This window comes from Anomaloglossus baeobatrachus, chromosome 2 (assembly GCF_048569485.1).
Source record: "Anomaloglossus baeobatrachus isolate aAnoBae1 chromosome 2, aAnoBae1.hap1, whole genome shotgun sequence".
NCBI lineage: Eukaryota > Metazoa > Chordata > Amphibia > Anura > Aromobatidae > Anomaloglossus > Anomaloglossus baeobatrachus.
This window is the reverse complement of record NC_134354.1, coordinates 670,631,901-670,647,059: the sequence shown is the minus strand read 5'-3', so window position 1 is coordinate 670,647,059 and position 15,159 is coordinate 670,631,901. Positions and strand designations below refer to the sequence as shown.

Below are 15,159 nucleotides of genomic sequence, written 5' to 3'. Positions count from 1 at the left end.
TTTACCCACAATAATTTCATTAGCCTAAAACTTTGCATATAATAAAAAAAGCAACTTTGGGAAAACATGCCTATTTTACAAATGGTTTTGCTACATAAGTGTTTCAGCTTCCTGCTACAGTACAAGTATCCTATAAAATAACCCAGATGAAATAAAAATACTACAGCAGAAAACTAGCTAAGGTCAGTTCTAAATTGAATTTATCTAGAATACTTACTGGCACACTCGCTGAATTTCCCGCACCAAACCTTGCACCGGCATCAAATCCGCCATCAACCAGGAGTGCGGAGCCGGGGGGATACACAGGTCCGATGGGGTAGTAAGCCATGGGAAGAGACGAAGCCATTTGAGCAACTGGCATTGTCTGGGCCATTGGCAAATACATGGATGCTCCCGGGTAAGCTGCAGACATCGCAGCCATATTAGCTGCAGATTGGTGGACATATCCTTGACGATAAAGCTGCACAAAAGAGAAAACAAACACAAACAGGATTTAATCAACAAGACATGGAATATTTAAACATATAAAGTGCCAAGTACTGTATAAAAGAACTGGGGAAAAAAGCATTGGCTTGTACATTTACATAGGACTGATAACAGTCAAAATTCTTGTGAAAGGTACATGTTCATATAAACCTATAAAAGACAGTTGTCACAAAATGTTGCCTGTTCCCCCACTTAACTCATGAGCTATATTTTCCATTGTCTTCCATGTAAGAAATCAGGCATTTAAACATTAGATTCTTATTGGCTCAGATACATGGGGGAAATAAGGTATTTAGTCGGCCTCCAATTGTGCAAGTTCTCCCACTTATAAAGTTGAGAGGCCTGTAATTGACATCGTAGGTAGACCACAACTATGAGAGACAAAATGAGAAATCAAATCCAGAAAATCACCTTGTCTGATTTGGCAAATTATTTTTTTTTTTTGCAAATTATGGTGGAAAATAAGTATTTAGATATCTAAAAACATGCAAGATTTCTGCCTGTAACTTCTTCTTTAAGAAGCTCCTCTGTCCTCCACTCATTACCTGTAGTAATGGCATCTGTTTGAACTGGTTATCAGTATAAAAGACATCTGTCCACAACCTAAAACAGTCAGACTCCAAACTCCACCATGGTGAAGACCAAAGAGCTGTCAAAGGACACCAGAAACAAAAAATTGTAGCCCTGCATCAGGCTGGGAAGACTGAATCTGCACCAGGCAAGCAGCTTGTTGTGATGAAATCAACTGTGGGAGCAATAAGAAAATGGAAGACATACAAGACCACTGATAATATTCCTCAATCTGGGGCTCCACGCAAGATCTCACCCAGTGCGGTCAAAATAAAAAATCACAATAACGGTGAGCAAAAATCCCAGAACCACACACAGGGGGACCTAGTGAATGACCTGCATAGAGCTGGGACCACCGTAACAAAAGCTACCATGAGTAACATACTACGCCGCCAAGGATTAAGATCCTGCAGTGCCAGACATGTTCCCCTGCTTAAGTCAGTACATGTCTCTGAAGTTTGCTAGAGAGCATTTGGATTATCCAGAAGAGTATTGGGAAAAACCATGATGAAACCAAAGTAGAACTATTTGGTAGAAACACAACTTGTGTTTGGAGGAGACAGAATGCTGAGTTGCATCCAAAGAACACGATACCTACAGTGCAGCATGGAGGTGGCAACATCATGCTTTAGGGCTGTTTCTCTGCAGAGGGACCAGGACGACTGATTCATTTACATGAAAGAATGAATGGGGTCATGTATCGTGAGATTTTGATTGCAAGCCTACTTCCATCAGCAAGGGCATTGAAGATGAAATGTGGCTGGGCCTTTCAGCATGATAATGGTCCCAAGGCAAAGAATGAGTGGCTTCATAAGAAGCATATGAAGGTCCTGGAGTGACCTAGCCAGTCTCCATATCTCAAACCCATTGAAAACCTTTGTAGGGAGTTGAAAGTCCGTGTTGCCCAGCGACAGGCCCAAAACACCACTCCTCTAGAGGAGATCTGCATGGAGGAATGGGCCAACATACCACCAACAGTGTGTGCCAACCTTATGAAGAATTACAGAAAATGTTTCACCTCTGTCATTGCCAACAAAGGATATATAACAAAATATTGAGATGAACTTTTGCCACCATAATTTAAAAAAAAAAAAAAAATTTGACAAATCAGACAAGGTGATTTTCTGGATTTGTTTTCTTATTTTGTCTCTCATGGTTGTGGTCTACATATGATGTCAATCACAGGTAAATCTCATCTTTTTAAGTGGGAGAACTTGCACAATTGGTGACTGACAATACTTTTTCCCCAGTGTAGGTGACAGCTCGCTGTCTTGACTCCAATATCCGATTTTTTGGACATTTGGGTGATCACATCATACACATACTATTTTCAGACGATAAATGGGGAAAAAGAATTTAGTGGGCAGACATTCACATAACATTTTTCAAAAATGTGGCCCCTAAAAAAAATAGATATGGTGAGCTTTAAAGTAGATTTGTTAAAGTTGATCGTATCCATATATTTGTGATATCAGGATCAGTTTTCCTGAGACTCAACTGACGTCAAAATGACAAATTGTTAACCAGCTTTTTTTTTTTTACCAGCCTCTACTACAAAACTGACGAGCCGGACGGAAAAAACTTAATGTATCATTTTCTGATTCGGCTTATTGAAGAGTCCAGTGCAACAAGTGACCAGATGAATCGGGATAATCCCATAGAAGACAATGACACCAGTTACCACATCTCTTCCAGGACAACAGTGTTATTATAGTACTCGGGAGGTAAGAATGGACTGAACTTACCATAAGGCCTGAACTGTACAAATATTTAAACTTTTTGTATGCTTTATAAAACGATTCATAAATTTTAAAAAGACAGTAACAGAGCAAAAAAAAACCAAAAAAAAAAAAAACACCAATCTTCTACTGATGCAACACAGCATCTCCGATGTACCCCAGTGATCACTTACAAGCCCCCAGCATCAGTGGTCTTTGCCATCTAGTGCCAACTCCCGGCTTCACCTCAGAGATGGGGACATGGAACCACGTGACGGCTGCCTGTAAAGTGAGGCCACAGAAGCTCGATGTGGGATTGTAGAATTGAATATACTTGGAGGAGGGTTTCTAAGATCCGTGGCTGTGTTTTAGTGGTTGATTTTTTTTTTTTTTTTTTTTAAAAGGTCAGATAAACCAGAAAGGAAATAATTGGTCACCACTAGTGATGAGTGAGCACTACCATTGCTTGGGGGCTCGGTACTCGTAACAAGCAGTTTGATCCTTGGACGGGCTCAAGTAGTTTACAGAGTTTAATGGAAGTCAATGGGGAACTTGAAAATTTTTCTGGATGATTTTCTGGAAAATGCTCGAGTTTCCCATTGACTTCCATTAGACTTGGTAAACAAGTCAAGCCCTTCCAAGCATCAAACTGCTGGTTACGAGTGCCGAGCCCCCCCAAGTATGGTAGGGCACGCTCATCACTAGTTACCATCTTTCTTCAGGCTAGAAAAAAAATAAACCATTTATTCCCTGTGAGGGAGGCAAGTTTAGGCCACTAGTTACTCACTAGAACCATTGGGAAAATGACAGATTTATCCAGAACAGCAGCTTTAACCCCTCAATTTGTATGGACTAATCATGTGAATCCAGCCTTACTGCCATCTACCCTCAAATACTATTGTATTGCAGACTATATAACATGTGTTATGTAAAAATGGTCTGGATAGTTGTACAATTTAACGATGTGGCTGCAGGCGGCTTACTACTACGCAATATAGATAAATTATATTAAATTAACCTCAAATGTTGTGAAATGTTCACTCTAACAGCGGCTTTCACAAGCCAACATTGGCCCCCAGTGGGAGAAGAGCAATGCAAGATCCAGAAGGATATCTTGATCCTTTCCAATGAAAAGGCATAGTGCAGTCTGACATCAGGCATAGACAGACGCAACAGCACGCTGCCCGATTACCAGAGAGTATTTGGTAAAGGTCCCGTTTTAATTAATAGATCCCATACACAACATCCCCTGGGGTGAGACAGTTAATGAGACGGCCTGGAGCCGAATCTCTTCAAGTGCAATGTCAGATGGAGAGGACGAGTGTCCCATAATAACCTCTAAAAGCACGTCCCGTTATTTATCCCATAAGGAAAACTGCAATAGAAAAATAAAAATGACAGAATTGATGCTTTTTTGGTCACGCAGCCTTCCAAGTTAAAAAAATTCAGCTGTACATCAAAATAATGCTAATAAAAATAAAACCCAAACAAGCCCTAACAGATCATGTTAAAAATAAAGACAATGGTGGATTATTTATTATTATTTTTTTTTTAATCCACCTGGTCTTACAAACATTCTTTGACAATTTTCCAACACATTACATGGCACAGTAAATGCTGCAATTAAAAGGGAACCTCTCAGGTGCAATATGCACCAAGAAGCACTGGCAGTCCTGGGTGCATAATGCTGATCCCGGTCTAAGGCTATGTGCCCACGCTGCGGAAAATGTGCGGAATTTGCCGCAGATTTTTCACGGAAATTCCGCAGCTTTTTCAACAATCTGCAGCACAGCTACTCCCCAGCCATTTCTATGGCATTTGGGAACTGCTGTGCCCACGCTGCGGATTTTTCCGCAGTCGTAAATAATGCGGATTTCCCTGCGGAAAATCAGCAGTATGTCAATTATACCTGCGTATTTCTCCGCAGGGTCCCATATACTTACTTGCCTCACCGGAGTCACTTTCTCCGTCCGGTGTACAGGAGCGCGGTGAATCCAGGTAGAGGAAGGAAGAGGTGGGCGGGGCCTGCACGAGCTCCGGTCATGTGACAGCCGGAACTAGTTCAGGCCCGCCCACCTTCTCCTGCAGACGCTGACAGAGTGACCCTGGCCGCCGGAAAGCGAGGTGCTGCGTGATGGAGGCAAGTATGAACACCCGATCACTGCAGCACTTGTTCTGCATTGAGGATGCAGTGCTGAAGCCATGGTACTGTATCCTCAATGCAGAATGCCTGCACCATATCCGCAGGACATTCCGCAGCATGGAAACAGACAAAGTTGTGGTGCGGTTTCCTGGGAGCTCCTGCGGAATGTCCTGCGGATATATCCGCAGGACACTGTCCCCGTGGGCACATAGCCTAACTGTCCCTGTATCTAGTAACATAGATAAAGAGATCTATAGAAAAAATATTTCTAAACATCCTTTATAATATGCTAATGAGCGCAGGGACTAGTCGCAAGGGCATTACTTCCCCCGACTTGTCCGCTCTTAGCATATTAGAATGGCCATAGGGGCATAAGAGGGCAAACTAGTCGGGGAAACTAACGCCCTTGCGACTAGTCACTACGCTCATCGCTTTAATCTATGCTACTAAATGCTGGGATAGTTAGGCAGGGATTAGAAATATGTACCCAGAACTGGTCGTGGATAAGAGTGCATATTGGACCTGACAGGTTCCCTATAACTACGCAAAAAGAAAAAGCTCTTGTACGAGGGGCTGCTGATAAGTCTTTGGCTTTACCCAGAAAGAAACGAGATAGGGTTATGAAACTTTACATTTACTCCACGTACTCTCCTTCTTATATCAGTATTCCAAGTTCTGTAAGCCAAGAAAAAGAAGGATTTTGGTTGTGCCTCAAACCAGGCATCCGTAGCAGCCATGACCTCAGAAATGGTGTGAAATTTGGAACCCTTGAGTCGTTTCTTCAGGTTTGGAAACAGATAATAGTCGGAGAGAGCTAGATCTGGTGAGCAAGGTGGGTGGTCAACCAGCTGGAAGCCTAGCTCTGCCAGTTTTGCTGTGGTCGCTTGTGCAGTGTGAGCGGAGGTATTGTCTTGCAGGAACAAGAGTCCCTTGGACAGCTTGCCGCGCCTTTTGGCCTTCAGAGCTCCCTTCACTTGGTCCAAAAGTTCAATGTAATACCTTGCATTGATAGTGGAACCCTTTTGAAGGTAGTCCACTAGCAGCACACCCTCCTTATCCCAGAACATAGATACCATCATATTAGTGGCTGATTTTTGCACCCTCAATTTCTTTGGATGAGGAGAACCACTGTGCCTCCACTCTTGACTGTTCCTTGTTTTCAGGCTCATACAAATAAATCTAGGGCTCATCCATAGTGACCAGTCGATCCAGAAAGTTCTTATCAGTCCAGAAATGCTGACAAATGGACCGGGAAGTTTTCACTCGCATGCTTCTCTGATCTGTTGTCAAACATTTGGGGAGCCACTTTGAAGATAGCTTCCTCATGTCCAAATGTTCATTTATAATAACACAAACATGATCACGGGAAATCCCCATTATGTCTGCTATGGCTTTAGCTGAAATCCGTCGATTCTTCAGTATGAGGTTATGCACAGCATCGATGATCTCCGAAACAACAACCACTCTCGGTCGTCCAGGACGTTCATCATTGGTGCTGAAGTGGCCAGTTTTAAATTTGGCAACCCAGTTCTTAACAGTGGAATATGAAGGGCACTGATCCACCAATGTCTGCGACATATCACCATGAATATCCTACGTGGAATTTCCTTGCAGAAACAAGAATTTTATCCACTCCTCTGCTCTCAGTTGCTGTGAATATTGCATTAGACTCCGCCATTTTGTTTTCCCGCGTGCGTATAAAACCGTTGCCATAAGCAACAACCACAAAATTTTGAAAACATATATTAGACCCATAAGGCTTTCATGTGATGTAACATTCGGTACCATAGAAACAAAAAAGATCACAAAGCAAAAGACTTAGCAGCCCCTCAAATATGTTGGAGGAAGTAATAAAAAAAATAAAAACATAAAAAATAGATGTGCAAGTATAGACTAATCCCCAATATATCCATTCTTTTTTCCACCTTTATTGAGTAGATTTAGTTACGTCATATCATACTATACCTCGGAATAAGCAGGAGGAGCATCTGTGTAGGGGGGAGCTTGAGAGAGATGCATGGCTGCTTGAGGGTAGGCAGACTGAGTATTGGGAGCCTGGGTTGGGTAGGCTGGAGGAGTTGGGTATTGTTCTGTAGAGGAAGGACAGAAGGAAAAGGAAAAGTAAATAAGGGGGGCGTTAATACATATGAAACCAAAATATCACAAACCAAGCATTTATGATGGATACTTTTATTACACGGTGCCCATTCAATGAATGCTGCCATGTAATACACTGACACTCCAACTGTGGTTATTATTACCAGGGCCTTATATAATGCCAAGATAACCTGCAGCGCTGTACGGATAATGTCTCCATTCACATCACTCCTGTCTCAAATAAGGCTCACAACCTACAACCCCAATTCCAAAGAAGTTGGGACGCTGTGTAGAATGAACGATTTGGAAATCTCCTATAACCATATTTTATACACAGGACAAAAACAACAGACACTTCTGAAATTCTGGTTATTTTGAAACTAAATAAGCAGCATACAATGTAACATTTCTGCTCGAACCCGACAACTTTTTGGAGATAATGGGTACGGAAAGTATTCAGACCCCTTTACATTTTTCACTCTTTGTTTCATTGCAGCCATTTGGTAAATTCAAAAAAGTTCATTTTTTTTCTCATTGATGTACACTCTGCACCCCATCTTCGCAGAAAAAATAAAAAGAAATTTTTGCAAATTTACTAAACAAGAAAAACTGAAATATCACATGGTCATAAGTATTCAGACCCTTTCCTCAGACACTCATATTTAAGTCACATGCTGTCCATTTCCTTGTGATCCTCCTTGAGATGGTTCTACCCCTTCATTGGTCTCCAGCTGTGTTTGTTTACACTGATAGGACTTGATTTGGAAAGGCACACACCTGTCTATATAAGGGTACCTTCACACTTTATCGATGCAGCAGCGATCCGACCAGCGATCTGACCTGGTCAGGATCGCTGCTGCATCGCTACATGGTCGCTGGTGAGCTGTCAAACAGGCAGATCTCACCAGTGACCAGTGACTAGCCCCCAGCCAGCAGCGACGTGCAAGCGACGCTGCGCTTGTACGGAGCCGGCGTCTGGAAGCTGCGGACACTGGTAACTAAGGTAAACATCGGGTATGGTTACCTGATGTTTACATTAGTTACCAGCGCACACCGCTTAGCTGTGTGTGCAGAGAGCAGGGAGCCGCGCACACTGCTTAGCGCTGGCTCCTTGCTCTCCTAGCTACAGTACACATCGGGTTAATTAACCCGATGTGTAATGCAGCTACATGTGCAGAGAGCCGGAGCCGGCAGCACAGGCAGCGTGAGAGCGGCGGAGGCTGGTAACTAAGGTAAATATCGGGTAACCACCTTGGTTACCCGATGTTTATCTTGGTTACAGCTTACCGCAGCTGCCAGATGCCGGCTCCTGCTCCCTGCTCGCTTCATTTGTCGCTCTCTCGCTGTCACACACAGCGATCTGTGTGTCACAGTGGGAGAGCGCCTTTGAAGAAAACGAACCAGGGCTGTGTGTAACGAGCAGCGATCTCGCAGCAGGGGCCAGATCGCTGCTCAGTGTCACACACAGCGAGATCGCTAATGAGGTCACTGCTGCGTCACAAAAAGCGTGACTCAGCAGCGATCTCGGCTGCGAGCTCGCTGTGTGTGAAGCACCCCTTAGACCTCACAGATCACAATGCATGTCACACCAAATGAGAATCATCAGGTCAAAGGAACTGCTCAAGGAGCTCAGAGACAAAATTGTGGCAAGGCGCAGATCTGGCCAAGAATTTCTAGAGTACTCAAGGTTCCTAAGAGCACTGTGGCCTCTATAATCCTTAAATGGAAGAAGTTTGGTACCACCAGAACTCTTCCTAGGCCTGGCTGTCTAGCCAAACTGAGCAATCGTGGGAGAAGAGTCTTGGTGAGAGAGGAAAAGAAGAACCCCAAGATCACTGTGGCTGAGCTCCAGAGATGCAGTAGGGAGATGGGAGGAAGTTCCACAAAGTCAACTATTAGTGCAGCCCTCCACCAGTCCAGCCTTTATGGCAGAGTGGCCCTACAGAAGCAAGACATGAAAAACCGCATAAAGTTTGAAAAAACAAAACACACACGCACGCGCACACGCACACACGCGCGCACACACACACACGAAGGACTCCCAGACTATGAGAACTAAGATTCTCTGGTCTGATGAGACAAAGATAAAACTTTTTGGTGATAATTCTAAGCGGTATGTGAGGAGAAAACTAGGCACTGCTCATCACCTGCCCAATACAATCCCAACAGTGAAACATGGTGGTGGCAGCATCATGCTATGGGGGGTGTTTTTCAGCTGCAGGGACAGGACTGGCTGGAATTGAAGGAAAGGCGAATGCTGCCAAGTACAGAGATATCCTGGAAGAAAACCTCTTCCAGAGTGCTCTGGACCTCAGTCTTGGCCAAAGGTTTACCTTCCAAGACAATGACCCTAAGCACACAGCTAAAATAATAAAGGAGTGGCTTCAGAACAACTCTGTGACCATTCTTGACTGGCCCAGCCAGAACCCTGACCTAAACCCAATTGAGCATCTGTGGACAGCCCTGAAAATAGCTGTTCACCATTCAACCTGACGGAACTGGACAGGATATGTGAGGAAGAATGCCAGAGGATACCCAAATCCAGGTGTGAAAAACTGCATCATTCCCAAGACTGCTGTATTAGCTCAAAAGGGGCTTCTACTCAATACTGAGCAAAGGGTTTGAATATTTATGACCATGTGATGTTTCAGTTTTTCTTGTGTAATAAATTTGCAAAAATTTCCACATGTTTTTTTTCTGTCAAAATGGGGTGCAGAGTGTACATTAATGAGAAGAAAAAAAAATGAACTTTTTTGAAATTACCAAATGGCTGCAATGAAAAATGTAAAAGGGTCTGAATACTTTCTGTACCCACTGTATATTGCTGCCATGGATTACTAAAGGAGTTAATTTTCACAAATGAAAGAGTAAAATGTCTAATGTGCGGGCTCTGACCTGTGCTCTATGTTCTGCTGAGAATATAATAGGCTAGAACAGAATTCAAAATTGTTGCATTCTTGTTTTCTTAACATTTTACAGCGTCCAAACTTTTTTTTTTTTTTTACTAGAGTTGTATTTTTTTTTTTTTTTTACTCAAAAGCCACACAGGGTCAATGTCATAGGAAGCCAATTAAAAGGGTTAAAAGTCACATTATGACAGCAGAGTACTCTACTGAGACCAGGCAACCCTGTTAAAAGGAGTCATTCACTACAACACAAAACTTTCTTAAAAGCACCAGTGTGTAGAGCAAAACCAGATCAAACCTGACTCCTGGATTTTCACACTCCAAAACACAGTCTATAAGGCTGTGTGCGCACTTTGCGTCGAGGTACTTGCAGTTCAAAAAACATCCTCTGGCAGAAAGGACAATGCTTTTGGCTTTAAAAATGCATGTAAAACGCAAAGAAAGTAGCATATGCGCACCTTGCGGTTTTCATGAGTTTTTAGTGCTTTTCCGGTGCTTTTAGAAACGCTGCAGTTTTGTATTAAATTGAATGGATGGGAAACGCAGCCAAAATGGCAAAAACAATTGACATGCTGCTTCTTTAAACGCTGAGTTTTTGCCCAAATTTATGCAAATTAAACGCAGCGTTTTGAACAGCAAAGTGCGCACAAGAAAGCCCAATGTCCCATTGACTTTGCTTGAAAAGCATAACGCAAGCATTTTGGCATGAAAATGCTGCAGTTGAAAAAGCAGTGGAAAAGCAAAGTGCGCACATAGCCTTAGAGTATGTGTGCTGATCTGCCCAAAAGTGCATGTTTTGGCAGAAAAACAAAACAAAAAAAAAAAAAACACTTTGCATTTTTTTATGCGTTATTCCTGAGTATTTAGGTCATGACGATCACAGGTGTCCCTGCGCTGTACCCCCCACCCCGCTGGGTCTCCAGCTGATGTTACATGACTCAATGCCAAGAGCGGTGCTAGCGCCGCTCCTGACCGTTTTATCCCCTACATGCTGCAATCAATCATGACTGCAGCATTCAGGATGCATGGAGAAGAATTTCTTACCTTTCCATGACGATCAGGTCCCTGTAATGCAATCATAGGGACCCGATCGCTGCCATGGCAACCATGGGTTGTCGCCATGACGACCCCAGGTTACTGAACTACGGATTGCCTCACAGACCATGCCCGATGCACGGTGTGTGAAGATAAGTGTCAGTGCTGCAAGTACAGCACTGACATATAATCCACTGCAGTGATTGAGCTCAAGCTCTGCAGTGGATCATAGGACGCAGGAAGAAAAAAAATTCAGAAAGAATTAACATGCCGCAGATTGTTTTCTGCACCAAAAACTGAAACATGTGCACAGCAAGTCAGGAATCTTACAGACTTTGCTGGGATGCGTATTACCTTGCAGTATGGATTAAAATCTTAAAATGTTAAAGAATTATAAAAAAAAAAAAAATCTGCAAGAAAAAAAAAAAAAAAAGGAAGCAAAAACACAGCTCTAAAAAGGAAATCTTTCAGTTATTCACTCCAAGAGCAGCATAATATGAGGGCAGAGACCCGAATAACAGGGATGTGTCACTTATTAGGAGGTGTGCTTAAAAGGTACCGTCGCACATAACAAGATCGCTGCTGAGTCACAGTTTCTGACGCAGTAGCGATCCCGTTAGCTATCTTGTTATGTGTGACACCTACCAGCGATCAGGCCCCTGCTGTGAGATCTCTAGTCGTTGCCGGATGGTCCAGGCCATTTTCTTCAAAGGTGATGTCCTGCTGGGCAGGACACATCGCTGTGTTTGACGCTGTGTGACAGGGTCCCAGTGACTGCTGAGATCATTATACAGGTCGCTACTGCGAACTGTATTTTTCCTGCATCGCTGGTAAGATCTGACTGTGTGACATCTCACCTGCGACCTCCCAGCGACTTACCTGCGATCCCTATCTGGTCACATAGTTTTCGGGATGGCTGGTAAGTCATTGTGTGTGACTGGGCCTCATTTCAATACAATCAGCAGTTTATCAGCAGGACATTATTACTATAGGATAATATCTCAGGTGCAAAGAAGTCTTATCTGTGTAATCCCACCAATGATTAGCAGCTGACAATACACAGTAAAGGCCCCTTTAGGGGTGCTTCACACATAGCGAGATCGCTACCGAAATCGCTGCTACGGCACGATTTTGGTGACGCAACAGTGACCTCATTAGCGATCTCGCTGTGTGTGACACTGAGCAGCGATCTGGCCCCTGCTGCGAGATCGCTGCTCGTTACACACAGCCCTGGTTCGTTTTCTTCAAAGGCGCTCTCCTGCTGTGACACACAGATCGCTGTGTGTGACAGTGAGAGAGCGACAAATGAAGCGAGCAGGGAGCAGGAGCCGGCATCTGGCAGTTGCGGTAAGCTGTAACCAAGGTAAACATCGGGTAACCAAGGTGGTTACCCGATGTTTACCTTAGTTACCAGCCTCCGCAGCTCTCACGCTGCCTGTGCTGCCGGCTCCGGCTCTCTGCACATGTAGCTGCAGTACACATCGGGTTAATTAACCCGATGTGTACTGTAGCTAGGAGAGCAAGGAGCCAGCGCTAAGCAGTGTGCGCGGCTCCCTGCTCTCTGCACATGTAGCTGCAGTACACATCGGGTTAATTAACCCGATGTGTACTGTAGCTAGGAGAGCAAGGAGCCAGCGCTAAGCAGTGTGCGCGGCTCCCTGCTCTCTGCACATGTAGCTGCAGTACACATCGGGTTAATTAACCCGATGTGTACTGTAGCTAGGAGAGCAAGGAGCCAGCGCTAAGCAGTGTGCGCGGCTCCCTGCTCTCGCGGTTATGATCGCTGCTGCGTCGCTGTGTTTGACAGCTAAGCAGCGATCATAACAGCGACTTACAAGGTCGCGGTTACGTCACAGAAAATGGAGACGCAACAGCGACCTCGTTGTAGCTGTCGCTTAGTGTGAACCAGCCCTTACACACTGAAACTTTCTAGCGATCCCACCAGCGATCCCAACCTGGCCGGGATCGCTACAAAGTCTCTGGTGAGCTGGCAAACCTGGCCAACGACGCAACAGCGATCCGGACCTGCAGAACGACCTAGCTAGTCATTGGGGACGTTGTAAAGCAGCTTTTTGAAAGGGAAGTCGCTAACGAAGTCGAGGTAAAGTCCCCTTTACACACTAAAACTTTGCTGCACAGCGGGAAACAAAGGACCAAAGAATGGTCCTGAACGATTTGTAGCGATCACAACTTCACAGCAGGGGCCGAGTCGCTGATGTGTTTCTCACACTGCAATGTCGCTGGGGAGGTCGCTATAACGTCACAAAACCGGTGACGTTACAGTGATGTCGTTTGCGATGTTGCAGTGTGTAAAGCCACCTTAAAGTGTCAGTCAGTGGTGTTGTGTGGTTATACATGGGACACAGATCTTCGCTCAGCTACTACATCTACATCAGACAAAACTGGTATTCTATCAAAACTGCACCAAGAAGCCAAGTGAGTGATACATTCTTGGAAAGAAGCTTTTTGTCATATTCTTCACTGTAAAGCGCCATGGAATAAATGGCGCTATAAAAATAAATAATATTTTATAGCCAAAACCTGGTAACAGTTTCCCTTTAATTTGGGAACAGTGAGTGGTAACTGAAAAGCACTGCAAAATATGGTGGCACTATAAATCAGCAGAAATAAATTGAGTGGGACACACTTTGCAGCCACTTACTATTACAGCTTAAAGAGTTTGTCTACTACTACTTTTACACTGATGGCCTAGCCTTAGGCCAAATCAATAGGAGGAGGATGTGCAGTATGTGGCCGCTATTAGAAGATGAAGATGCTCTAGACCTGAGAATTTCTGGCTGCCTGATCCCGCTGCCAGCACTGGAAACAATTGATCGGCGGGGGTGCGGGGTGGCAGACCTAGCCAAACATTGATGACCTATCCATCCTAAGGACAGGCCATCAATGTTAAAGTAGTGGCCAGCCTCTTTAAAGAAGTTGTCCACTATCCTGACTCAGTTACAGGCTTTGCCATACTTAAGGATCATGCTCCTCAATAAGCCCATATACCTTTTATGCCAAGTTTCATGTTTTATACCTCTTTGCTTTCCTTCTTGTGTCCTAGCAGCAGCTCTGTTGTCATAGCGATCACTTCCTGTTCAGATTCCTCTGCTCCCTTCTTACTACATTACCCATCATCCCTTGTGCTGGTCTATAAGCCAGCAGTGAGCACAGACCTGTAGCTCCGCGCCTACACTCCTACCACTCCTCCCCTAGTGTCACACAGGCCCAGCAGTCTGTAAAGGACTATAGTATAGGAATAAAAGTAATGCACAAAGCACCAATCCTGTCAATAAAGATTAATCACCAACTAACACCTCACTAACATGGATGGATTGATGGAATGGGGAAAGATCTGAATGTATCATATTATAAAGGCAGTACAGCAGTGTATGTACATGTATCCACAACATGCTGCATACATAAAGATGAAGGCTGGGTCTGCAGCAGCATATGCACAAAAACCGAGTGAGCTCTGCTGAATGCAGCCCAGCCCACTCACAGTAAGGCTAAGTTCACATTTCCGCTAAAATCTATCAGTCACAATCCGCTGCTCTTGTAAACAGCGGAATCCGTTTAGCGGATTCCGCTGCTCCCATAGACTTGTATGAGCAGCGGATTGTGACTGATGATGCTGCGTTGCACCCTCCGCCCGACTGATCAGTCGTGGAACGACTGACCGCCGGGCGGGGGGAACGCAGCATGTAACGTTTTTTGAGCAGCGAGATCCGTCGGATTTCGCTGCGCATGCTCTCTGGCTCCCTGCACACGTCACCAGCTTTGGTTGGTTACCCGATATTTACCCTGGTTACGGTGCAAGGAGCCAGCGCTAAGCGGTGTAGGCCCGTAACCAAGGTAAATATCGGGTAACCAAGGTAAACATCGGGTGCTTTGCTGTTACCCGATATTTAGGCTGGTTACGTGTGCAGGGAGGCCGACACTTCCCCGCTCGGCCCCGCCCCCTCCCGCACTCCGCACATGTATGTACACACACACACACACCTGTCCCCAGCCATGCAGACAAGCACTGACACCCTCGTCTGGCCCCGCCCCCTGCTCGGCTCCGCCCCCTCCCGCACTTTGCATGTGCACACACACACATACATACATACATACATGCACATACACACACTCACTCACTCACAGATACACTCACCTGTCCCCAGCCATGCAGACCGCAGCACTTCTACTGACATCCTCAGCG

At 44.7% G+C, this 15,159-nt stretch overlaps 1 protein-coding gene across 1 annotated transcript in view; it reads right to left on the bottom strand.

Annotated features, from left to right (window-relative positions):
* Nucleotides 1-15,159, bottom strand: part of DAZAP2 (DAZ associated protein 2) — a 37,180-nt gene that overhangs the window by 9,898 nt on the left and 12,123 nt on the right. The window contains exons 2-3 of the mRNA XM_075337131.1: nucleotides 6,883-7,007; nucleotides 218-460 (exon numbers count right to left, since the gene is read on the bottom strand). Coding sequence (XP_075193246.1) covers nucleotides 218-460; nucleotides 6,883-7,007 — 368 coding nt within the window. The remainder of the gene's footprint in view (nucleotides 1-217; nucleotides 461-6,882; nucleotides 7,008-15,159) is intronic.